We start from the raw sequence: 24642 nt of genomic DNA on the forward strand, positions 1-24642 counted from the left end.
AGGTGAAATTAAGACTTTTCATAGCAAACAGAAACTGAAAGAATTTGTTGCCACTCATCCTGCCCTGCAAAAGATGCTTAAAGATGTGTTACACACAGAAACACAGAAACATGGTCACCAATATGAAAGAAGGTAAAGGAAGGAAACCTCACAGCAAAAGATCACAGGAAGCTCAATTTCTCTTTGACATAGAATTAAACTCTGATGCTCTGTTAAAGCAATGTGTTAAAGTAATCTATTATGTTCTCTTGATGTCTGTTAACTTCTAATTGTTCAAAAACAGCTGAATTTTTATTAAGAGCTATGGGTTATTTAAATATGTGCTTATTTTCAAAAATTTGAATAATCACCTTGTAACAATGATCAAATTTGGTCTATGTTATGTCATGATTTTAAGAAATCTTATTTCAACCAGATATTTTGGATTTTGAGCCTTCTTGGCATTCTTGACAGGCATTCAAAAAATCAAAGTTTCAAACAATCTGGTCTCTAAAATTTCCAGTAAATCCTGGACTTTGGTTTTTCCAGTTTGGGCCCAACTGAAAAAATCGAAGGACCTATGTCTCTCATCTTATAGAGACACCAACTAATCAGTCTATTTGGAGTATATTGGAAGTACTGTCAAGATGTGATGTGGTACCAGACTTTAAGTTTCTATAATGGAAAATGCTATCAATACAAATGTTTGAGAATTAAAAAGTCTAATGATCTTGTGTTACTAGACATGATAGTTATCTTAATGAGAAAGCCCCAGAGACTTAAAGGGTTTAATACTTGTAAAATCCTACAGGTGCTTTCAAAAATACTGTGAAGTAAGCAAGTGCCTCTTGTTGTTTGATGAGTTTATAATTTTAAACATGGCGACTTAAAGTCTTTTGTCATCCACAGTTATATATGATGTGCTGCTCATAAAACTAAAGCGTTGTTGGTTCTGTGTTTAGCTGTCCTCCTATAGGTTCCTATGGACTTTTTCCAGCCACTTTTATTGTATTCAGTACTTTGGGATGGCTCTGTAAACAGATGAAGCCAATAATGTATTAACAGTACCAACTGAGAGAAAGTATGGTTAACTGAGGTTACTAAAAAGAAAAAGCAATTCAAATCAATTGGCAATCTACAAAAAGAGTTAAAGATTTTAAAAGCTATTATTAAAATTGCTATATTGGTCTATTATGCTATATTATATGTGTGTACATATTGTATGTCCAATGGGGAAATTTTATTAAGAGTTTTATTTTAAATGGCTTATAGATAAGATTGTTCATAAATTTAAGCTGCTAAAATCAATCAAAGATACATTTTAATTTGTGGGACCTTAATCTGTGTATCATATGTTTTAGACTTGTTGGTAGAAAGAAACTAAAAACATTTTAGATGGTTGTGCTTAAGTTTACTGGCTAAACAAACTACACCATGTTAGATATTTAAGAGGTGTTTTCAAATACATGATTCTTAAAATTTATAGAAGGCATTGGACCTTCTGGTAAATGTTTTCTTAAGTTGTTATCTAATGGTGGAAACGGTTTGCTAAGTATTCATGTGATATTGCTATTGTCAGCAAGCGATCTAGGACTTGCTCCCTCATTTCTCTATTCTAAGCCCAACTTGTTCTTTCATTTCTCTATTCTCTTCAAGGTAGGAAACTAATTCTATTATGAAGGAATCTGTAGGATGCACAATTTAATCTTTAGACCTTATAAAAGAGTGGCTAACATTTTTCTGCAATAGCATAGCCAAAATAAGAACTTAAATAATAATCTCATAGCTAGATTCTCTTCGCCATCAGCGAAGTATACAGTAAGTAGAAAAAACCTCCCTTTCAGACCAAAGGGAAAGAAAGTTTTAAAGTGAGAATATAATTTTCCTCATGGGCATTGTCTACCTTAGAAAAACTACTACAGAACATGCCTGTGACTATAGACTTGTAGTTCAGGCCACCGAAGATTAGAGATGGGACACGGGCACTCCCTTGACTTGCATCCTCTGGTCTGCTTTAACACAAACCAGGAGGAAAAGAAAGCTAGGCATCAGAAGCAATGGGTGGCAGGCCTATTAATGGCTGATCTGTACAGTGATCTGCCCTCAAGGAGACCCAACAGGCCAGTCCACTGCAGTGGCTTTCAATGTGGTAAGCCTGGGCTTCAGCAGAAGTCAGCTTGTGAAGAGCCCTGGCAGCTCTGCCAAGAGTTGGATCACTGGAAATGGACCTGCCCTGGAGTCGAAGGATGCCCAGGTCAGAGCCACAGATCTTATTGGCTCTAAGCTGAAAAGCCCTTCACTCAGCCCAACTTCCAAAGGGACCACTGCAGCTGAGGGGATGGTCAAGTAGGGTCAGCAACATTGCAGGCAGAACTGTAAATTTCTTGTTAGAGATGCCCCCTGCCTTTACCTGGCCAGCTCTCCTCCCAGGCCAGCCAAGTAATGAAAGTCAACAGAGTGCCTTCCCCTAGGAGGTTCACACCTCCCTTAGGATATACCCCATGTGAAGAGATTGATAGGTCTGGGCCTCTGAATTTACAAGGCCTAAAGCCCACCAGATTATTATCAAGCCCCTTCTGTGAGGTTCTATTTGCCTCTCAATCAGAAAACTTAATTGTAGCTTAGACAGCGCCTTTCTTAGCTCCTCTAATAATGACTCTGTCCTTTGTTCTAGGCCCTGTCTAGTGCACTTGGGCCTCATTCCTTTGTAATCATAACCTCTACTCTACCACCAATGGCTCTACTCCCAACCTGTGTGTACTGATGATCCTCTTCCCCACTTAATGCTGTATAATTGTTCAAACCTGGTAAATGCCACTCTTAGGATCATTGGTTACTATCCTCACTCTGTCTTTTATGACCTTGTCTAAATATGATCAGAGTCGGCAAACTTGGAAGGCTTCCATAGCCTTGGCAACTCATGACGACAGCCTAGGATGGTTACTGGCACCATAAACTAGAGTGTAAATTTGTTGGGTCAACAACAGGAGCCACTGTGCACTTGCTCCTCATGTGGGATCTCTGTCCTTAATGTGCTGTACATTGTGATTTAATGTTATAACTAGTACTCAAACAGTATGTTTCACTTTGTGTTTCTATGTGGGTGCAAACTGTTGAAATCTTTATACTAAATTGATCTTCTGTATATAAAGAGAATTGAAAATGAATCTTGATGCAAATGGAAGGGGAGAGGGAGCGGGAGAGGGGAGGGTTGCGGGTGGGAGGGAAGTTATGGGGGGGGAAGCCATTGTAATCCATAAGCTGTACACTGGAAATTTATATTCATTAAATAAAAGTTAAAAAAAAAAAAGAATTTCCATGTGAGCCTCTTTGTCTTGTTCTGAATCTTAAAAGGAAAGTATAAGTCATTCACGATAAGTGTTAGAGATTTTGTAGATACTCTTTATCAGATTAATAAAGTTCCCCTGCTTCTATTTTTCTGAGAAATTTTGTCATGAATAGGAATTGAATTTTGTCAAATCCCTTTTCTGCATCAACGTTTATAATCATGTTATTTTTCTTCTTTTGCTCGTCAATATGGTGGGATACATTGATTGATTTTTCAAACATTGAACCAGCCTCACATTCCTGAAATAAAGGCTACTTGGTGATACTTTTTTATATGATGCCTAACTTTGTATGCTAATATATATGCTAATATTTTAAAGATGTATTTATTTATTTATTTGACAGGCAGAGTGTCAGAGAGAGGGAGAGATGGAAGAGAGAGAGAGAGAGAGAAAGAGAATCTCCCATCCACTCATTCATTTCCCAAATTGCTACAACAGCCGGGCTGGTCCAGGCCAAAACCAGGAGCCAGGAGCTTCTTCTGGGTCTCCCACGTGGGTGGCAGGGGCCCAAACAGTTGGGCCATCCTTTGCTGCTTTTCCCAGACCATTAGCAGGGAGCTGGATCGAAAATGGTGAAGCTAGTACAGGAACTGGTATCCATATGGGTGTGGGCATTGCAGGTGGTGGCTTTACTTGTGATGCCAAAACGCCACCCCCTACTGACTTTTTCAGAGAAAAAAATAATTTTCTTTCCAATTTCAATGATTTCTATTCATATTTATTATTTCCTTTCTTCTTGGTTTGGATTTATTATGCTCTTTCTACAGCTTATTGGATGAGCTTAAACTATAGATTTGAGTCTCTTCATCTTACCTATTTAATTTAAAAAAAAAAGTACTTATTTGAGAGGCAGAAAGACAGAGATAGAGTGCTCCTCTGCTGGCTCATTCCTCAACTTCTTACAACAGCTGGGACTGGGCAGGCTGAAACTGGCAGCCAGGAACTCAGTCCAGATCTCCCTCATGTGTGGTAGGGACTCAACTACTTGAGTCATACCCTGATGCTTCTGAGGATGCATGTTAGCAGGAAGCTGGAATCAAGAGTGGAGCCGGGACTAGAAAACAGGCAATCTAATAGGAATGCAGGCTTCCCAAGCAGCATCTTAACTGGTAAGCCAAACACCTGCACTTTTCCTCTTAACTAATGTAAGCATTCAGTGCTATTCATTTCTTTTTGAGTACTGTTTTAGCTGTATCCCATAAATTCTGACATGCTGTATATTTATTTTCACTTAGTTTGATTTTTAAAATTTCTCTTGAGATTACTTGTTTGGTCATGAATTACCTATAAAAGTCTTGTTTACAAATATTAAGAGGATTTCCTTCTATCTTTCTCTAATTGATTTCTAATTTGATTTCATTTTGTTGAGCTTTATTTTATAGATTAAAATATGGCCTATTTTGGCAGATGTTCTGTGAATAATTGAAAAAAAAATGTGTATTCTGTTTTCTGGATGTAGTGTTGTATAGATGTGGATTACATCTTGTTGGCTGATGATGTCGTTGAGTTCTATGTCTTCTATTTTTTCTTAAGTTCAATTAATTATTGAAAGAAATATGAACTCTCCAACTATAATTGTTCTATTAGTTTCTACTTCACATATTTTACATCTTTTTGGTTCAGTGCATACACGATCAGGATTGCTTTGTCTTCTTGGTGGATGACATCTTCTATCATGATATAATGTCATTTCTAATCTACATTATCTAATATTAACATAGCCACTCGCAGCTTTCCTGTTTACAGGACATATATTGTCCTTTACTTCCTTTTAAGATTTATTTGTTTCTTTGAAAGGCACCGTGACAGAGAGAGGGTTGGATGGAGGGAGAGAGGGAAAGGAGAGAGAGAGAGAGAGAGAGAGAGAGAGACAGAGACTCACTTTCCATCTGCTCATTCACTACCCAAATGGCCACAATGACTGGGGCTGGGCCAGGCTGAAGTCAGGAGCCTGGAACTCTCTCTGGGTCTCCCATGTGGGTGGCAGGGACCCAAGCACTTGGGCCATGTTCTGTTGCATTCCCAAGAACATTATCAAGGAGCTGGATCAGAAGTGCAGCAGCTGGGTCTCAAACTGGTGCCCATACAGGGTGTGGACTTCACAGACTGTCGCTTACCATGCTATGCAACAATGCTGGCCTCTATATTTTAATTTTTATCTATGTACACCATATTTGAAGTGAGTTCCTACAACACAGGGTGTTCTTCAAAAAGTTGATGGAAATTGCATGTTATGAAAATAATGATGCACGAATGTAAAAAATCTTGCCTTTTATTTGGTTTTCCATGAACTTTTTGAACTCACTTCATTCATGGTTGGGTCATGTTTTTAAATCCTTTTTGCCAAGCTCTGTTTTGTAATAGCTATATTTAGATCATTTACACATAAGATTATTAGTGTTCTTATTAGGGCTCAAGACTGACAATTTGTTAATTTTCTGCTTGATGTCTGTTTTTTTCTTTCTGTCTTCATTTACCTACATTCCTTGGTATTTTTCTTTATAATTCTATTTTAATTTACCTATATTGTGATGAATATATCCTTGTATGGCACTTTGGGTGGTTTCTCTAGGTATTATTGTGTATATATGCAATTTATGACAAATTAATGATGTTGTAATTTTGGTGGTTTTCAAGAACTATATAGAAAACCAACCTTGTTCTATGTCCCTTTATGCTGTCTCATTTATAATTTTCTTCAGTATTACTGTACCTCAATTCAGAAACATATCTGACAGTGTTATATACTTTTTGTTGCAACCATCAAACACAATTTAGAAAACAAGAGGAAAAGGATGTCTATTGTATCTACTCATATTCTTGCTTACTGTTGTTTCTTTCGTGCTAATGTTCAAAGATTCCTTCTGATAGGTTTACCCTTCTGTTTGTGAAATTCCTTTAGTCATTGTTTTAGGGGAGATCTGCTGGAAACAAACTCTCTTATTTTTCGGGGCCGGCGCTGTGGCACAGCGGGTTAATGCCCTGGCCTGAAGCGCTGGCATCCCATATGGGTGCCGGTTCTAGTCCCAACTGCTCCTCTTCAGATCCAGCTCTCTGCTGTGGCCTGGGATAGCAGAAGATGGCCCAAGTCCTTGGGCCCCTGCACCCACGTGGGAGACTCAGAAGCAGCTCCTGGCTCCTGGCTTCGGATCGGCACAGCTCTGACCACTGTGCCATCTGGGGAGTGGACCAGCAGATGGAAGACCTCTCTCTCTCTCTCTCTCTCTCTCTTTCTCTGTAACTCTTTCAAATAAATAAAATAAATCTTTAAAAAAATTTTTCCTTCATCTGAGAATGAAGGAAATCGATTTCTCCCTCATTGCTGAAGTATATTTCTCTGGGTATAGGATTCTGTGTTCTTTCAGCACTAAAAAAATGGCATTTGCTTTGGGCATCCATGCTTTCTGATGAGCTATCCTTGTCACTTGAATTGTTTTCCCCCATAGGCAAGCTGTCATTTTTCTCTGATTGCTTTCAAGAACTTTTCCTTCTGTTTACTTACAGAAGTTTAACCATGATTTGTCTTGATGTGAATTTATTTTATTCTGTGTTTTACTCAGCTTCTTAAATCTTTAGGCTCATATCTCTTGTCAGATCTAGACACTTTTCAGCCAGTATTTGAGTACTTTTTCCACTCTACTCTTTTCCTCCCCTGACTCCAATACAAATGGAACATGCATTACTATAGTCTCACAGATACCTGCGGTTCTGTTCATTTTTTTCAGTATATTTTCTCTTTGTTGTTGAAATTGGGAGATTTTTTTTCTATTTTCACGTTTACAGACATTTTTTTTCCTTTGTTCCCTCCATTCTGCTGCTGAATGCATCCATTGAGGGTTTATTTTAAATACTCTGTTTTCCAATTCTAAAATTTTGACTTAGTTCCTCTGGTCTTCTACTTCTTTGCTGAGACTTATTTCCCTTTTGTTTCAAGTATGTTCATGCTTGCTGGTTGAAATATTATTTTTTTCACCATGACTGCTTTAAAGTTTTGTCAGATAATTGTAATATCTCTGTCAACTTAGTGTTAGCATCTATTGTCTTTTTTCATGTAGTTAGTGACCTTTCTGGTTCATGGTATTATTTTTTTTAAGTGAAGCTGGAGAGCATTTCGGCTACTCTGTTATGAAACTTTGAATTTCATTTAAATCTTTTATTTCAGCTGCCTTTCTGACATCACTATAGTGGGTTCAGAGAAGTGCCACCTCATTATTACCAGGTGGAGTTGCAAATCCAGCTTTCCCACTCATCTTCTGTTGACACACAAGGGAGGGCAATCCTTATTACTAAGGTGAGAGTAAGAATTACAGCTCTCTCACTAGGCCTCCACACATACCTATTTTGCTGGTTACAGGAGTGCCTTGTTACTGCTTCCCATGTGGCCCTCACTGACACCAAAAAGGAGGTGGAATTGCCCCATTGCTGCTGGGCATTAGTTGAGTGTGCAAAGCAAGGGATGACTCATTATTCCCAAATGTGGGTGGAAGTCGAATCTCTCCACTTCCCTGTGTGGTTTCCACTGACACTGGTAGGGCGGAAGAAGTGGTATCTCTCCATTCTCTCTGCTCTGAAACTATCCTGGTGGGGTTTTGGGAGTCTCTAACCTGGTGAAGTAGGAAGTTTAGAATCTCCACCTGGCTTTTGTTGGCAGGAGTGAGGGAGGGTCTGCAGTTATACATATGTTTGGCTTTAATAAAGTAGTTGCCATCTAAATTTTTTCTACACTGTAAACTGCCCTTTTCACAGCACTTTGGTGATAGAAAGCAGACTTTTGTAGGATATCTTTTATGTGGGGGAAGGGGCAACAAACTTGGGCATTTTGGGGTTGTTTCCCCAGCACTCAGTCTGGGATAAATAAGGCAAAAAGAAAATCTAGAGAACTCACCACTGTCTTTTCCTTCAGGTTTCAAGATCTCTACCTGATCTGTCTTCTCTCCAATCTTTCGGAGTCCTCTTGTGTTTGCTTTACATGTGATGTCCAGTACTTTTAGTTGTACTTAACTCATCAATATACTTTTCCTATTTAGTTTGTCTCTTTTATGAGGTGGGGTGGGGGGAGTATCATTATGTCTTCCTTAAAAAAAAACTTGGTCAGGGAAAATGTTGATTTACTTTTCAGATTTCTATTTTGTAGCATTATTCCCAGAAAATGTTTTAACTCCTCTAAAATCTATAGTGGAATATTTTAATCTTCTATCAAAACTCTGATGTTAATAAAAATAAATTAGCACATAGGTTTTTTTTGAAATTTGTATTTTCAATAGCTGTTAGGGAAATGCATTCATTTTTTTTCTCACTTTTTCCTTTAGTTTACTTTGAAGATTACAGCATTTGGAACTAGTCTTAGATATGTTTATAATTCACTATAATATAGGAAATGAATCATGTAAACTTGAGAGTTTTTATAATGAAGTAATTCTATATATTTTATATATATTATAAATATTGATAAGTTATATAACAAATGACCTCAGAATTATAACATTTTATCCTACTAAATTAGCTCTAATTAGAAGACGTAATGGTACCAGTACTATATTTATTCTCAGAATTATATGCTTAGTTTTGGAAAACACCTTAAGAATTCCTCTAAATTCCTATCCAGTGCTTTACCTTCTCTTTAAAATCTGAATTCATTAAAGTTTGAAACATAAATGGTAATTAGCTTTGTCTTGAGTACCTCTAATATAACGGAAAACTCATTTCAGGAGGAATTTCTGTTATATATTTTGGCAGATATAAGTTATTTAAAAATGAAAAAAAGTTGAGGAGAGTTATGTGATTAAATATGTGGGTGATTTCATAGGATAATCCTAAAGGAAGTTTCAGAAATACACTAGAGGGACCAGCTTTGTGGCATAGAGGTTAAGCTGCTGTCTGTAAAGCCAGCATCCCATATCAGAGCATAACATACCTGGGAAGGCAGCAAAAGATGACCCAAGTACTTGGACCTCCAACGATCATATGGGAGCCCCGAATGGAGTTCCAGGCTCCTGGCTTCAGCCTGGCCCAACCCTGGATGTTGAGACCATTTGGGGAATGAACCAGCAGATGGAAGCTCACTCTCTTGCTCTATCTCCTGCACTCTGTCTTCAAATAAGTAATTTCTTTTTTTTTTTAAAGAAATATACTAGAGAATAGCCAACCTACAGATAGGCATTAGCTTTGCTTTCCTAACATTACATAATAGACAAAAAGGAAAGACGTAATCTTGATAGAATGGCACCTTTCATGAATACTTCAAATATGAAGTCTCAATTTATTTTTTTTTTGCAAAAAAATTACTTACTTATTTGAAGGGCCAAAACCAGAGAAGTCAACCTTGGTCTCCCACATGGATAGCAGGGTCCCAATTACCTCAGTCATCATTTGTTGCCTCCCAGGATATGCATTAGAAGGAAGATGGTTCCAGGAACAAAGCCAGCACTGGGATTGAGGTACTCTAATATAGGATGTGGTGTCCTGATTCTGCATCTTAACCACTGGGCCAAATGCCCACTCCTCATTTTGATAAGAACAGTGCTTCTAAAATTCTTTATTTACCCTATTGAAAATTTCTCTTTCAGAAGACAGAAAAATATAAGAAAATTTATAATCTAAATTAAATTTGATCAACATGAAAAAACTACCTAGTGACAGGAGCCTTGAGAAGAATGTATTATATCATGTTGACATTTGTGATAGTGAATGCAAATAATAGTGGGGATACTCACGCACATATCCCAGACATAAGAGTCACATTAGACATCCCTTAGGATTAATGGAATGGAATCTCTGAGAGGGGAATGCTGTTGGCAAGCATATAGGATAAAATTGATTAAGTTTGTGAGCTGGAAGACCACGCCTTCACCACGCCCCTGTGTGACTTCATGCCCCTACCTGACCACACCTGTGTGCCCGCTGGCCAATCAGGTTAACTAACCACTACCCTTTGGAAGTGGATTAAAGGCCTGGGACAGGGTGGGCCCAGCCCTTTTTGTTGGCCTTCTGCCATTGCAGGTGCTTGCTGCCCCTGCACCTTTGGGGCGCATGGCCTTTGGGCCACCTGCCCCATGCTTCCTGGTCTACATGCTCCTCCACGTGGCTGGCTCCTGGTACTCAGTATGAACCCAGATTTCCCTTTCTTTTTTAAAATAGGCCGGCGCCGTGGCTCAACAGGCTAATCCTCCGCCTAGTGGCGCCGGCACACCAAGTTCTAGTCCCGGTCAGGGCGCCGGATTCTGTCCCAGTTGCCCCTCTTCCAGGCCAGCTCTCTGCTGTGGCCTGGGAGTGCAGTGGAGGATGGCCCAAGTGCTTGGGCCCTGCACCTGCATGGGAGACCAGGAGAAGTACCTGGCTCCTGCCATCGGATCAGCGCGGTGCGCCGGCCGCAGCGGCCATTGGAGGGTGAACCAATGGCAAAAGGAAGACCTTTCTCTCTCTCTCACTGTCCACTCTGTCAAAAAAAATAAAAATAAAAAATTAAAATAAATAAAAAAATAGAGTCCTCACTTTCCTACGCATTTCTCTCACTAAATAAAAGCTTAAAAACTAAAAGAGTCAAGTTAGAAACATTCACAAATAGGATAGCTGAAATTCAGACTATGAAAGGGAAAGAATGTGATACAGACAATGCAATAAATAATACAGGGGGCGAGCCATCTAAAATAATCCAAAATAAAAAGGGGTTTGATTGCTTTGCTGAGAGGGATCTTGCTGATGAGCTTAAATATAAAAAAAATGCTCAAAAATTACAGAAAATAATCAATGATGAATTTTTGAGTGGTACAAATTTGTAGAGACAGTGCCTAGCCAGCTTATAATACACCAAAATTCATAAAAATGCTAATGACAGGAAAGGAGGTCTTCCTTTATTTTGGATCTTCAGTACAAATTAAAAGAAAAACAGGGAAGAGAGATATTACTTAAGAAAGATTATGCGATTTTAAGAAATGAAGGTGAGAAAATGGAATTGTTTAAATCACACCTTGCTTATATCTTATCCACCAAAAAGAATAAGCTTCATACTGGAAAACTGAAATTAATTATAGTTAAGGGCATAGGAAAATAAAAGTAAAATATAGTAATACTCAGGCTATATTCAACATTAAAACCTGTGATTTAGCAAATTCCTCTGGATTTGGTTAGTAACTCATAGTGTTGGACAAATGAAAATAATGTTATACCTTTATTTTTTAAAGGTTTATTTATTTGAAAGGCAGAGCAAGAGCGAGAGAGAGTCTGGGCCAGGCTGAAGCCAGGAGCCAGGAACTCAATTTGGGTATCCCAAGTGCGTGGCAGGGGCTCAAGTACTGGAGCCTGCCCTCCCAGGCATGTCTGCAAAGAGCTGGATTCAAAGCAAAGCAGCTGAGACTCAAAATGGGGGCACTTGAATTTGGGATGCTGGCATCACAAGTGGTGGCCCAACTCGTTGTGCATCAATGTCAGCCCTCAGTATGTTATACTTTAAAAGGTGCCATTTTAGAGAATGCTTAAATCTGGTAAATAACTTGTGCTTATTCAATCCCTAAACTAGTAGTAATCAAACTTGAGCACACATCAATACCACCTGAAGAGTCATCTTGTTGAATCACAGATTTCTGGTTCTCAGTCCAAAAGTTTCTGATTCAATAGATCTGAGGTAGGCCCAAGAATCTGCATTACTCCTAAGTTCTCAGATGATATTGATGCTGCTGCTCCAAGGGCCACGTTTTGAGAAGCACTGGTATGAATCAATCTCTGGTACCTAGGAACACTGAGAGAAAGCACACTGCTAAGGAGAGCAACTTCATTAAAGTCATTTAAATGCCTAGCTCAGATGTGTTCACTGAGAACAATGAACATACATCAAGGAAGCCAAGCCAGGGGCTCATAGGTCAGGTGACTAAAAGGGCCACATCCTATTGCTAGCACAGGAAATCTTATTCCATTCTAGAAGTATCTTATGGACTGAGGAACACAGCATGTTATTTCCTACCATTCCATAATTCAAATGAGAATTTTCACTGTAATAATTTTGTTCTTTACTACTGTATGTACATGTAGTTATAACTTAGCTACATTTTTATGAGGTTTATTCAAGGTGACCCTGAATTTCTTACAGAAAAATAAACATATAGGCCGGCGCCACGGCTCAATAGGCTAATCCTCCGCCTTGTGGCGCTGGCACACCGGGTTCTAGTCCCGGTCAGGGTGCCGGATTCTGTCCCAGTTGCCCCTCTTCCAGGCCAGCTCTCTGCTATGGCCTGGGAGTGCAGTGGAGGATGGCCCAAGTGCTTGGGCCCTGCACCTGCATGGGAGACCAGGAGAAGCACCTGACTCCTGGCTTCGGATCAGTGTAATGCGCCAGCAGCAGTTCACCGGCCGCGGTGGCCATTGGAGGGTGAACCAACAGCAAAGGAAGACCTTTCTCTCTGTCTCTCTCTCACTGTCTTCTCTACCTGTCAAAAAAAAAAAAAAAAAGAAAGAACGAAAGAAAAATAAACATATAGGAAAGTTAGGAAAACAATGAAAAGGAAGATATTGAGAAGTGGAGAACCAGACCCAAAAAACAGACCCAACAAATATTTAAACATTCTTATTAGAAAGCTTCCAAAAGCTCAAACAATGTGGCACTGGAGTATTGAATACATAAATCTATAGGACATAGTCCAGAAACAGACCCAACTACACATAAATGGACAGCATATGACAAAGGTGGTATTCCTTAAGTTACTGTCACAAAGTTAGTGGTTTTATAACTGGTGCTGAGAAAACTAGATAGCCATTTGGAAAAAGCATAACATTAAACACATTTTTAATACTATACACAAAAATATAATCTAAATGGATTGGAGAGTTAAATGTAAGATATAAAACTATGCAAATCCTATAAGAAAATATATATTACTTTATAACCTGAGTATTGGGTACTCAGTAAACTCCTGATACAATAAAAGGAAAATATAGTAATTTTGACTGAACAAATTTTTACATTTACATATATAAAACATCATGACCAAAAATCAAATGACAAACTGAGAGAAAATATGTGCAACATATAGCACAGATAGTTAGCAGCCCTAATGTATATATAAAGGAATTTTTAAAGTTCAAGAATAGAGACTGAAATCTTACAGATCAAATATATGAAAATAAATTCAACTGTACTCATATTAAGGCTAAACAGAAACTAAAACTTGGCAAGCATACCAAAACCTGAAGAGAAGTGAAGGCTCTCAAATACATTGTTCTACATACTTTTGATTTAGAAACATATTATTGTGCTATATATTCAAAAATAAATCCATTAAGAATAGGAGGGCAGACTAAAACTGAAACAAATAAATCCAACTGATTTAAAATGAACACTGAAACAATAAAAACTTAGTTATAAGTCATTCATCACCCTACCTGACAGAACTATACATTACCTAGAAGCCTTGGCTCTGAAGATACACTTCAGAAGTACAGGAGACATTGGGTATTCTTTGTTGGGGAAAGAGTAATACATTATACCCATTTTATATAGATATAGGGATTTTTAAAAGTATAAATATGGGAAGGATTTTGGGTACCCAGAAGGAAAATAGCAAACATGGTTTGCTATCCACCATTTATTTGTCCTTACTCTGGCTACAATGTAGCACTTTCTATCAGAAGCTAACACCCTTCTTCCCATTTTCAATTATTTTTTATAGAGTTGACTTTACCCCAGGAACCAAACATAAGAAAGGAGGTAAGGTACAGACCTGTTGTTTGTCCTGTTGCCATCTAAGTGATGGAGAAGAAAATGTCTCCATGATACTGTCTCCATCAGTGTCCCAGTCAGTAAGTCCCCTTTGCTTGTTTCAGCCAGGTTAAGTATTAGCATTTGCAATCAAAAATGTCCTAAGGAATTGGCTGGATTACTACAGTTAAAGACATTATCCAGTTCAACGGTCCTGGTATAAGGCTCCTCCTATGTTAAATACTTTAAAAACTTTAATACTAGCAAAAAGTATCTTTTGAAGAATTGGCATGTTTCTTGTCAGCTAATTTTTATGCAACCCACTTCTCTTCTTGGCCTTTCCTGTAAGGAAGCCTATAGCTAATTTCAATGTGGAAATAAATTACCTGTTAGCCCTGGCTATTGGGATATATTTTCCTAGGTTGTGTGAGTGTGTGAGTGTGAGTGTGTGTGTGTGTGTTACAATTTTAACAGCATTACTGTATGTGCGTGTGCTACCATAAACAACCTTGAATATCTTTAGCAAGGATAAATAATAAGTTTCGGTCACAGAAACATAATTGACACATTTGTTGAGCAAAAAAAAAGGCATCTATTAACAAAGAGATTGTGTTTTTGTCAGAAACTAAGTGATTACAGGATATTAAATAAGGTGGCTTACTTTAAAATACCTTTAAAGACAAACAAAAAACCCTAAAATACCCACATTCAGAAAATATATCAAATGTACCCAAGAGTCTTGAAGCAGGAAAAAGGGAAGACCTGGGTCCTAATCTATGCTTAAGCAGGGACTTGGGGCAGAGAGATGAGGGAAAGACAGAGAATGGGAGGTTACCCTGTGCTTGGGTAGAACAGGTTCTATGTGGAGAGCTAGAAACAACCAATAATGAAATATAATATCAAAAATAAGTCAGCTGCATTCCCATTCAGTTTATTTCTTCAAGTAAAGAGGACACTGGAGGAATCATGGAATAAACAAATGATGGTCTGCTTCTTTTATTCTTCACCTTATGTTCCTTGTCAACACAAGAAGAGTAAATCGTGTGTAGCTTCATAGAGCTAAATCATTCTAGGGCCCAACAGACCAGAAAGTACATCCCAGATCTTGATAGGTAATAATGCTTAACAGAAAATGACAGAATGGAGTAATACTTTCATGGGAATGCATGTCTTCGAGTATAAATTCTATGTAAAATTTATATTTATATATTCAAGTATAATTTGTCCTCATTGAAGAAGTATAAATGATAATTAGATATTTTAGTAAGGGGTTGGGAGAGAGGCGGCATGAAAGAAGCAAGAGGTGGTCAGGTGGGAAGCAACTTTTGTAGACTTCCCAAATTGGCCTGGGGTCTGTCCTGTTCACCTTTAGAAAGTTGAGGCAAATATAAAAGGTTATGTGGAGATTTTGGTCACCAGGCTCCAAATGTATTTCTGAACCACATATGAAACTAAGTTTCATTTTTTAAATATTTATTTATTTATTTGGAAGGCAGAGTTTACAGAAACAGGAGATAGATCTTCCACCTGTTGGTTCACTCCCCAAATGGCCACAACGGCCTGGGCTGGACCAGGCTGAAGCGAGGAGCCAGGAGCTTCTTCCAGGTCTCTTATATGAGTACAGGGGCCTAAGAACTTGGGCCATCTTCCACAGCTTTCCCAGGGACATTAGCAGGGAGCTGGATCAGAAGTGGAGCAGCTGGGACTCAAAACAGCACCTATATGGGATGCTGGCTTCATAGGCAGCAGCTTTACCTGCTATTCCACAAAGCTGGCACTGAAATCAAGATTCCACGGTGTGTATGTAAATGTGTTAAAAATTAACATGGTCTACAAATGTGTGACAGTTCTAGCTAAATTTCTGTTATTCAACTTGTTTCCAAAGTTAAAAGAATTTTGCCAGTACTCAGAAAGTAAAATTTTAATTTGTCCTCACTGCAGACAAATGCATTTTCCTGATAAGTCCTAGAATATTCCAAGTCTTCATGCTCATTTTCTTGAACTCTTTTGCCTTATAAGAACCTTAGAAAAGTAACCTGAAAGTGGAGAAAATATTACAGTTCAGGATATATCAAGGCATATTCATAAGCAAGTGATATCCTTAAACATTTGCTACAGTTGGCTCCTGAATAATGTGTATTACAGGGCCAGCATTGTGGCACAGCAGGTTAAGCTCTGCCTGCAGCCTGGCATTTCATATTGGAGTGCTGCTGGCAGTTTACCGTCCCACCGGCTCAGCTTCAGATCTGCTAAGACACATGGGAAAGCAGAAGATATTGGCCCAAGTACTTGGGCCCCTGTAACTCACATGGGAGACCCAGATGGAGTTCCAGGCTTCTTGCCTGGTGCAGCCCTGGCCTTGGGGTCATTTGGGGAGTGAACCAGTGGATGGGATGGAAGATCTCTTTCTGTTTCTCCTTTTCTATCATTATGCCTTTCAAATAAATAAAACTGTTTAAAAATGTGTATGACTTCCAGTGAATTCTCTACATGTTTAACAAAAGCAGACAGAGTCTTATATTCATAAATGATCAAGCATGGCCAAGTGTAAAATGTTAGAAAGTTGCAGCCTTTTTATTTAGTACTCAGAGAATGCGAGTAATTTAACATGGTATCTTGATAATTGTTGCTCACAGAGTTTTTAACAAGAACAAAAATAAATATAATTTCTATGTCATCTTTGGCATGTTTTAAATTCAAAATGATAGCCATGTCATTAGCAGCACTGTGAGGGAAAAAAAAACATTGTAAAATGCACTACTAGATTTGGTCTTACATGATGAAAAGTGTAGTACAAAGAATGAAAACTTTAATGTCAAAAGAACAGTGCTTTAGAGAAAATATTTATAAGTAAATGATGGTATAAATTCCATAACATAGTCTGAAAAATAAAAGACAGTTATCTGAACACTGGGGACCATTTCTTCAATTGTATTTTTAAAGGTTTTAAGTATATATAAATAAAACGTACAGATGCCTTCTAATTAATGCCTTTTCTGTCTTGAGAAGTGCAATGAAATCCCAGTAACTATGGTATTTCTATACTGGAAAACAAGCTTACAAATTCAAAAATGTTTGAGAAGTGGTGGCAAACTTTTAATGTAGCTATAGCAAACTATGCTTTCTCTGAATAAAGCCTATGTAACTTACAACCAACATTATTTCCTGTTTAACAACAACAACAACAAAAACACAGAAAAACCACATTCGACCTTTTTTTGTTTAAGGAATTTAATGCAAAATAAATTTTCATTTCCAAATCATGCTGGCATTTGGACATTTAGTTACGATCTTATGTATAACACTAAAAATGGCTGTTTCTTACTATACTGCTTTTTTGTTTTCAAAGTAATTTTCCTATACTAAAAAAGTTTCTTTGCTATAAGTGGTATCAATGTCAGAGAATAAATTTTAAAAAATAAATCAAATGTGACCTGAGTAATTTCAGTTGAAAGAAAAAAGCAAATAATGTAATCACTCATATTATGACAATTAAGAAACTACTGTACATGTTACAAACCTGCCAAAGTTAGATGCTTAAAAAACTACCTTTTGAAGAATAAATTAGATTCCATAATAAGACAACTATAATGAAAGCAAAACAGTCATCCAAAGAAGCTCTATTTTTCGGGGCTTAGAAATATGAATACAGAAAAAAAAAACTAAGTTGCCAATTACATATATATTTATTTGCAAGCACTGAGCTAAAAATTTCTTGCTAGTTAATAATTGAAAGGCATATAATTGGCTAATATGACTGGATTGAATTTCTTTATTCCAAAAGCACTTTTCTTCTGTTTTTCCTCAGATTTCAAAGAAATGTAGGTCTATAACTTAGTACTAACACTTCAAATATAATTCCTCCATGAATTAGCAACCAAATTGAATTTTAAGTGATTAAGCATTATCATTTCATTCAAATTATATGATGAACTTCACTATACTGTAAGACTAAAAGCCAGAAAAAATGCATTCATGAGTATAATGTATGTTTTGAAAAGTCACTAGCAATGCCACTACGTTCCTGTATAGGAAGGCAGCACATTACTGATTTATTCTGCTAATTCCAGCAATCACTGATCTTGTGATACACACAAAAAACACCTGAATAGGCTTTGAAATATAAAATATTATTGCAAAGTTTAACTGCCCTTGGTCAAGATACACTTAAAATGGCCTGCTTGCATTCTTGCTGAGGAATAACATTGTGATAAATATGATCTCTAGGTCCTCAAATCTAAACAAAGAATCCAGAAACTTGAGACCAGGGATAATTTTCATTCAACTGTTCTGTGCTTTTGTTTATCAATACAATAGGAATGGGGGAGAGACAAAACTTGCAATAGGTCATGTACTCAGAGAAACAAGAATATAGACAAATATGGGCTAAACAACATACACAGAAATGACTGCCATCCCTGCCTTCCTCCACATCATGGTGCCACAAGAGGTCATTGTGATTAAAAAGCTTGGATATTTTTAAGAGAAAATGTAAAATAATAGGTAGAAAGGAAGGAAATATGTAAAAAAGGAAGAAGCCATTAGTTAATCTGACCCTGGGACATACTATGTAAGTTCTTAGCCCCCAAAATCTTCCCTGATAATAACTGAAATTAAAATTATTCTCATCTGGTTAGATTGCCTGCAACTCCAGCAACCAGAAACTTGTTTGATTAATGGGTATCTTTCTTGAAAAGTACTAATTCTCCACCAGCCACTAACAGAAAATGTGAATTAATTTAATGAGATAGCTTTCCTGGTTTTGGAAAATGGAAGAGAGAGTGGTCCTTTTGGAGCACAGAGTTCTTCTATAGTACATGGCAACCCATAGTGGAGGAGTGCTCAAGTAGGATAGTATATGGGGACTTGAAGATCAGGAGAAAGCAAATGCGTAGAATGCCAAAGGCAAACTTTAAAGCTTAAGTTTTGCAGAGGGTCTTGGGGCCAAGGTAAGTAGTTATTTTCTTTCTTCATATATGAAGGGCCTCTTACTGTCAAGAAAGTACTATTCTATTCAACGTATATGAATAAGTTTTGTCAATATTACCATTTTAACATTTATTCAATGGAGAGAACTTACAAACATCAAGCATCTGTTCTTCAGTTTGTGGAATACCTGAACATATGGAATCCTTTCAAGCTAACCAGAGGTGCATTCAAAAATGTTTTACTATGCTTAATTATCAATGGTAATAAATTACAAAAAAAGCAATGTTTAGACATTACTGGATCTAGCAAAATAGGCTTAAGCTTAATCTTCATGAAAGGGCTGAAATCATTTTTTCCCCACAAAATTACTGTCACCAGCACTGCATTCTCATTTTCTTACAAATTGTTTCCTGAATTTATTCATGGTACTATGTGCTTTAGGAGAATAGATCGTTAGTCTATCTGAGCAAACATGGTGTTTTCCCTTTAGTAAAAATTAGTTTGACATACTCTCCCTTCTAGAACAATAAAAACCCTCAAATTGTGCTATCTTTAAATACTACCAGTAACTATGAGCTAGAAAGAAAAACAATGCAAAATAATTTTTTGCAAATCCATGAGAAACCGCAGTATCCTGAAGTCCTATAGAAAAGGGTTGGCTTTTACTGATTAAGCTATAGAAATTCCATCAAAAAATGCCCCATTCAAATCTGCATTTGTGGCTGCAGAGTTTCAGCCAAAATGGAAATGACTAGGCATCCTTATCTGGGCTCCTTCTACAAAATGAGGGTATAGTTTAAAGCTTTCCCTTACAAAAAGGTTTCCTCCTCCTACTGTTGTTAAGTTAGCAAGCTTGAATTTTTCAGCAGAAAACTCTCACAACTATTGGGCACATCCACTAGCATACTTGAGTCTTTTACATAATGTTAACCCTCAGTAAGTGATGAAGAATCATGCTTTTCATTGTTTCATTCTTATAGTATCCCTTTCAGGTAGGGATAGATGACATGACCCTTCTGAGCAAGCTAATTGAAAATTAACTAAGATCACCTGCTTTTTAAAACCATTGATTATGGAAAGCCTGAAGGTTTATTTCTTTATGATTTTTTTTTCATTTTCTATTTTCACTTCCCCTAATTTTATTAATAGAAAAGCAAACATAGATAGTATCTCTGTCCTGAAAAATTCAACACCAAAAATCACACCTCTGAATTTGATGTCTCAATTCTGACAGAAAGAAAGCCTAATAGCATAAACAAGATGACAGGAAGATAATAATTCAGAATATATGCACATAAATTGTTACATGCAAGTGCTTACAGTAATAAAGCAAAATGAGGAAAGAAAAGACAAATCAGAACATAAACATTATAAAATATGATACCAATATATTTTTTAGTAACGCTTCCATGTGGAATTAGATGTTCTTTAATGTATTTCAATTATTTCAAAATGACACCTCAAAATAAGAATACATACTTTCATACATCGCACCCAGGAAACAGATCTTCTGTGCATGTATATAGATCACTTACATTATAAAGAGAATATGTATAGCTTCTTTTATTAAATACCAAAGTTACAAGTCTCCTAGCCTAAATTGTATACTCAGTAATCAACTCTCTCTCTGAACTAAACAAAATAAAATACACAGCAAACAGTACACCTAGCACTCACAAGTAGTTCATTTATATTCACTAAACAAAACTGTGATATCCTCCAGTTTACATTCATGAATTCTTTCTGTCAGTAGTAGTAGTAGTAGTAATGGCATTTTGTTTAACAACGCAAAACAATTCTTTCATCATTTAGAAAATCAATACATACTACATAGTGGTTCTGAATCATAAATTTAATAATAAGACCAGTTTGGCCAGATCTTTTAAAATAAATATGATTTTTAAATGTGTTCAAATTTTATGTAGATCAGTAATATTACTTCCTATTTAAAATGGCATTTTATCTTCTTGAAGTATAACTATTATGTAGCATTGTCTAAAGTTTAATGAAATACATTACATTATATCATGTGTGCTAAGCACACACGTCCACTACAGTAAAATTCCAACTATATTACCATAGGATTCAAGGTAGATTAATATACTACACTGTAGTTCAAAACACATGGAAGTCAGAAAAACAACAGTGTAGCTCATTTATAAAGGGGGACAAATGATGATTAAATCCAATTGGTTAACTTGAAAGTCAGTTTACATAACACCAAGACAGTGTCAACACCATGTAATTCATTTTCAAAGGCTTAACTATGACCTATTTAGAAGATTACAACACCAATATAATATTGGCTAAAAAATTCTTTACTTGTACTACAATTCCATTAGATGTAAAATGTACAAAAGCATTATGGAAATCTTTATTTCTAGATGAGGCCATTTATGGATAATATACAGGTCTTTCTGCACATATTATCCATGATTTGATTCTTCTGTAAAAATGTTGGCACCAACCATATCAGAAATTCATATATTATCACAACTGTATTCTGCTCTACCACCAAACTACTATGTCTACATTTAGTAACTTCACAAAATCAAATGAATGGAATCCTTTTGGTTGTACACCATAACAAGCTTCGATAACAATTTTAAATTTGTTTTTCTTTTTTTTTAAAAAAAGGCTATCCTTCAGAATCTGATATTAAAAAATACTGACATTGCTTGGCATTATACTATTATATATGTATCGTGATGGTTGGTAATGATTCCCCAAACCATGATTTTATGAAAACAGAAAAATTATTAAAGTAACTTTATTTGAAAGGAATTTTAGTAGTTAGTGTGCTAACTACTAATTTTAGTAGTTTAGTAGAGAAGTTGTTAGGACTTTTTGGACACCAACTGTAGATTTAAATAAATATTTGAACACTACTGTAAAATAACATAGTATGAATATTGTGGACCTGTATATATATTTTTTAAAATCTCACTCCTCCTAACAGGGGAATTTTTAAAATATTCAAGTAATGTAGCAGAAAACAATGCCTTTGATATAAGATTAGGCAAAAAGCCACACAATTAATTTTCTCTTCATTCAGTTTTGGCTGAGGAATACTACCAATCTTACAGGCCAGTTGATGTTCGCTTTTTCATGCTCCGTCGCTGAGCTAAGCTTGAAGCAGCAACAGGCTCAAGAACTGGTTGAAAGGTCTTGTGAGTCAGGGCAGAATATGTGGCAACCACTGCTCCCTAAAATAATGACAAGTCATTACAAATTGAGTAATAATCTTTGGAAGTAAAAAAAGAAAAAATTTCCACATTATATCATGAGACATTTAAGTAGAACAAAATTTATCCTCAGAAATATAATTGAGTATACTTGATATATGCATCAGTGTTCCCTTGATGAATTAGTACCTGATTACTTCTGTACTTTTCATTTCAACAGCTATGCTTCATAGAAAAAAACTCTTAAAACACTAATATATAAACTCTAGGCTCAATGTTTAGGAATACAGTGACTGTTACAAATGGTTGTAATTTAGGAACTAACAGATATTCTTTTGTTTTCATATAAAATTTGTATTTAGTCCACTCCTAGCCTCTTTCAAAATCAAGGCAAGTACAATTAAGAAATTTACATTTTATCATCAGAAAGGCAGTAGTAAAGAAAAGTTAAGAAGGATAGTACATGGTTGTTTTTTAAATAAACCAAAATCAAACTATCTAGCTTTAAAAAAATGAAGATACTTTAAAGAATTACCTGTGTCATCAGTGAATGGCATCCAATGGCTTTATTATTTATCAAGTATTTAGAAGGCACATAAAAGTAGGTTTGTTGGGACCGGCGCCATGGCACAGTAGGTTAATCCTCCGCCTGCGGCACCAGCATCCCATATGGGTGCCGGTTCTAGTCCTGGCTGCCCCTCTTCCAGGCCAGCTCTCTGCTACGGCCTGGGAAAGCAGTAGAAGATGACCCAAGCCCTTGGGCCCCTGCACCCACATGGGAGACTGGGAAGAAGCTCCTGGCTCCTGGTTACAGATTGGCACAGCTCTGGCCACTGCAGCCATTTGGGGAGTGAACCAACAGAAGGAAGACCTTTTTCTCTGTCTCTCCCTCTCACTGTCTGTAACTCTAACTCTCAAAATCTTTTTTAAAAAAGTATATTTGTTTTACCTTAACAGCATGTGATGCATCACTTCTCTTTGGCTGATCATTCTGCAACTGATCACTGTGAGTTATCCATGAGTGCTTTAATATTTGCTCAGTAGTGTACCGTTGATGAGGGTCCACATGAAGCATATGGGAAAGCAAATCCTAAATTTAAAAAAAGCATTTATATAACATATATATATGTATGTCATTCCATATACATTTTTCAAAACTATCAAAGGATTACTAGCTTTTAAATCTGTAATATTTGACCTATACTTGGGAAAAACAACTTATATTCTGCACAGTTAACTTTTAAAAGCATTCTGAAATAGATTGTTGAATACACAGTAAATCCTTATTTATTATTTTGAATTCAGAGGATGCCAAATCTGTGGACCTGGAATGTGGGTAGTGAGGAAGGGGGAAAATGCAAAGTGGCAGGAGTTATCCTGGAATGTGCTAAATGGTCATGAAGAAAAAGGAGCTATTGAACTGCTGGTAAGCTGGGCCCCAAGGTATAAGGGTATGTGTATACAAACATAAAGTAGAAGAGAGCCTCGTGTTATAGATCCACTCAAAAACTGGGAGCTTACTGTGCAACATATTATAGAAAGCAGTAACATAAAGTCCAAATCAGCAACTGGCTGCTTGCATAGTAGTGGTCAGAACATCATAAGCTTTTAATCTGTGAATATTTATTTTACGTCTGTTACAGTAAAAATAAAGTTGTGAATTTAGCATAGCCTTATAGTGAAACAGTTTTAAACATGTTAAATTATGTAATACTTTTAAATAAACTATTTCTACCAAACATCATTTAGAGAAAGGAAAAAGTAAACACTCTGTAAAAACGTTTTCTAATATAGAAACAAAATTAACATTAGTGAACTTCTCATCACTAGCAGAAGCAGTGAAAACTAAGGACTCTTAAGTAGTAATACCAGATTCTGAAGATTAAGGTGATAGCTTGAAACTATTTAAATAAATAGGGCAGCCAATCAAAAAACACTGGGAAAATTCTGAATTGCTTCCAAGTGCTTCCCAGATCAGGCTTCCAATCCCAGTAAGTTAGCCTTTGCTTGGCAAAGGAACAAGAGCTTTTTTCCCCTTTTGTTTGAGAAAATTCAGAAACTTGAAGGCAGCAGTAGTTAGGATTCAGATTAACCTCGTGAATAATGAGGGGGCTACTTCCAAAACCAAGGAGAAAGTGTTCTCCAGGTAAGTCCTGAGAACGGCAAACAGATGGGTTTGCTTCTGACCTTACACTTGGAAGATCAAGGTTAAGGGTAAGCTCTGCATTTGTGGTAGCTGCCCCAGTAGAAAATGCCAACCTAATCTCCTAGTGACGATCTGGGCCCTGGTATCAGCCCTATGGGTTACTCCAGCCAAGAAAGCACTAAAGGTCTACCAGCCACTCACTCTGCCTGAGCTGCAATCCTAATCCCAGGCACATGGCTGGACCAATCTTTGATTTCCATAGGTACACCTGGGTGTTCTTTTTCTGTGTTAAGATATTTTGGAAATAGTTTTATTGTAGCAGTACCTTAAGGCTCTACTGTTAAGTTAGTTGTAAGCTTTTGTCTC

The 24642-nt window shown here is 36.8% G+C and overlaps 1 protein-coding gene across 4 annotated transcripts in view; it reads right to left on the bottom strand.

Annotated features, from left to right (window-relative positions):
* Positions 1-16590: 16590 nt before the first annotated feature.
* RPS6KA6 (ribosomal protein S6 kinase A6) overlaps positions 16591-24642 on the bottom strand; it is a 152429-nt gene continuing 144377 nt past the window's right edge. For all 4 annotated transcript variants that reach the window (XM_062183246.1, XM_062183244.1, XM_062183243.1 and 1 more), the window contains 2 exons: positions 23080-23220; positions 16591-22151 (listed from right to left, as the gene is read on the bottom strand). In XM_062183246.1, coding sequence (XP_062039230.1) covers positions 22026-22151; positions 23080-23220 — 267 coding nt within the window. In that variant the 3' untranslated portion in view covers positions 16591-22025. The remainder of the gene's footprint in view (positions 22152-23079; positions 23221-24642) is intronic.

Source organism: Lepus europaeus, chromosome X (assembly GCF_033115175.1).
Source record: "Lepus europaeus isolate LE1 chromosome X, mLepTim1.pri, whole genome shotgun sequence".
NCBI lineage: Eukaryota > Metazoa > Chordata > Mammalia > Lagomorpha > Leporidae > Lepus > Lepus europaeus.